The 2,500-nt window shown below is 42.0% G+C and overlaps 1 protein-coding gene across 1 annotated transcript in view; it reads right to left on the bottom strand.

The window, feature by feature from the left end:
- The window catches only part of FOXP2 (forkhead box P2), a 564,152-nt gene that overhangs the window by 32,767 nt on the left and 528,885 nt on the right, over window positions 1–2,500 (bottom strand). Inside the window, exons 14-16 of the mRNA XM_032592431.1 lie at window positions 2,057–2,258; window positions 884–960; window positions 643–744 (exon numbers count right to left, since the gene is read on the bottom strand). Coding sequence (XP_032448322.1) covers window positions 643–744; window positions 884–960; window positions 2,057–2,258 — 381 coding nt within the window. The remainder of the gene's footprint in view (window positions 1–642; window positions 745–883; window positions 961–2,056; window positions 2,259–2,500) is intronic.

Raw genomic sequence — 2,500 nt, 5'->3', positions numbered from 1 at the left:
CCAGACGGTGCTCTTTTCCAAAAATAGATGCACAGAACTAACATTTTTTTTAGCTCCTTGTAGGATCCAGACAATGAAGTTGTTTGGACAGGGATATAGATGAACCCTTTTGTCTAAGTAAATAAACTGCATTTATGTTCTGACAGGATAATATTCACTTTACTTTCTTTTAGTTCCAGCTGAGTAGCCATGGCCCTCACTCCTGTGGCAGCTTCAGTCCGTAGGATGAGACATGATGTGTACAAAAGGCGCGGACCAAGACAAAACCTACAGCCTCCATTTGTTGCACAAGCCAAACAGACATTTTTCAAACTAATTAGCCAATAATATGCAAGAGAAAAAGTAATATCGTGCGACTAACAAAGGTGTTGATGATTGAGTGCTCACACTGTAATTAGTGTGTCAGGCCCTCGTTTCTCTGCCAAGCCTCAGCTATTAATTGCACCAAATTAGAAAACTATATCAGAGGCAAAATTATTCTTTCACTTGTCATTTTGAGAGAGGGAATTCATTCCATTCAAGAGGCAGGTTAAAAAGAGGGGAAGCAGATACTAATCTGCTTATGTCATGTAAATAAATGTTCCTTGTGCTATCTGTAAGGAACTGCGCTAGGCATCTTAAAACTGCCGGAAAAGTAGTTACCTTCCAAGTTGCTGCATTACGCCTGAAGTAAGCAAATGTCCGTGTAAACCAGCTGTAAATTTCATTAAGTGTTAACTGCCTGTCAGATGACTCCATGATAGCCTGAAATGAGACAAGATACATAGTGACATAAAATAATGGTTTACTAACTAGACTAGATGACACTTTCTCATCCAAGCCTTACTTTAAGCATTAATGAATTTTAATTTAATCAGGCAAAGTTAATTTTCCTTCTACTTACCTGCCTTATGAGAGTTGCATAAGTAAATGGAGGTCTGACATCTGCATTTTTATAAAATTCGTAGTTTGGGGCAATCTCTATAAAAATAAAAACTAGGTGTTAATTCTGCTAATAATTCACAGGATCTATAATTGATTTTTCATATTTTTCCCCTAGTATTGGTGAAGTGATTCAATGAGAAAGCCACTGACTAGTGAAAGCACAAAGGCATGACAGTGGAATTGAATTATATGGAAAAGGCCATTTCTGACGTGAAGTGCAAATGAAGCGTCCCCTAGTTGTTCGTGGTACTTGAGGAACTGTGCGACCAGCTGGCCTGAGGATTTTTTCCAACAGCCAGGTCCTCTTTTAAGCGGGTGGTTTAGGCATGTTCTTACATGGACTTTTGCCCCCCTGCCATAACCTTTGCTTTTCTCATCTAATACTTCTTAAAGAACAACAAGGCTCATCACTCGGCATCTGTGGCCATCTAACAAAGGAAACACAAAATCCTCGCAAGCGCCCATGTTGAAAATAACTTCACTTTTTGTAGAAAGGGGGCACTGGGTTAATAACGGTTACAATGTGTGACTGTGATTATCCAGATGCCCCTGGGCCGGGGAGGGGAGGGGTGAGGAGTGGGGCGGAAGGGAGCGGGAGAGGAGAAGGGTAAGAGAGGGAGAGAAGGTAAATTTGAGTTCCAAGCAAACTTTGCTTCTCATCTGCATCTTAAGCAAAGTGGCGTGTAGGTATTAGGAGCGGTGGTAGCACCTTGATAACGATCGATTCACGGAAAGCCTGGAGTGTCTTGCATAAAGCATCGGTGCTTCATATCCGTCCTTTTAAACAGCTCTTCTCGTATAGCGTTACTCGCAGATGTTGTACCGCTATGGTCTTCCCTCGGAGATCAAAGGACCTCACTGAGCTGAGGTGATAATATGGGCCATCCTGACAACATATCTCTCAATGTCTCTAATGGGGAGAGCTTTCTTTCCTGAACAACCATTCAGAACAATTCATCATGATGTGCTTAGGGAATCGCCCCTATCCACATTTACCAGGAATAAAACAATTATCACTCCATAAATCATGACTTGAGTTTCCATGTGCTCTGGAATGGCTCATGTACAGTTGCTTCAACTATAGTTTTCCTCTCCCAAAGTAAAAGAGCTCTACTGAGCATTCATATCCTACCTGATGACATGGGAATGTTGTATTTGTCTGAATGTCGCCTTCGTATGGCTCCCACATTGGGCACACTGGCTGGGGTGATTACTGAGGGTCCCTGGGTAATCGGGGTGACTGGGGCCGTTGGTGTGGTAGGGGTTTGAGGTAAGCTCTGTGGGGATGTCTCCAACATGTTCTTCGACATGGTGACACTAGACACCAGATTTAGCTGCAAAGGCCCAAGAGAAGGGCAGGAAAAAGGTAGAGACAAGAGAAAAAGACTTAAAAAGGTTTGACAAATGAGAGTGGATTCACTTCTACAGCTGTGTTGCCACTAATAAGCTGCAAAAGGAAGCAGCCAATCTCAACTAATTACAGGATGAAATTGTATCATAAGAACTCTAATTAGAGGATGCTGTTAGAGGTTATCTAATAATCTCCTGCAATGTTACTTAGGACTAACTCCCTTCT

Source organism: Lynx canadensis, chromosome A2 (genome assembly GCF_007474595.2).
Source record: "Lynx canadensis isolate LIC74 chromosome A2, mLynCan4.pri.v2, whole genome shotgun sequence".
NCBI lineage: Eukaryota > Metazoa > Chordata > Mammalia > Carnivora > Felidae > Lynx > Lynx canadensis.
Note: the sequence above shows the minus strand (reverse complement) of the source record. Positions and strands in the feature narration are given on the sequence as shown.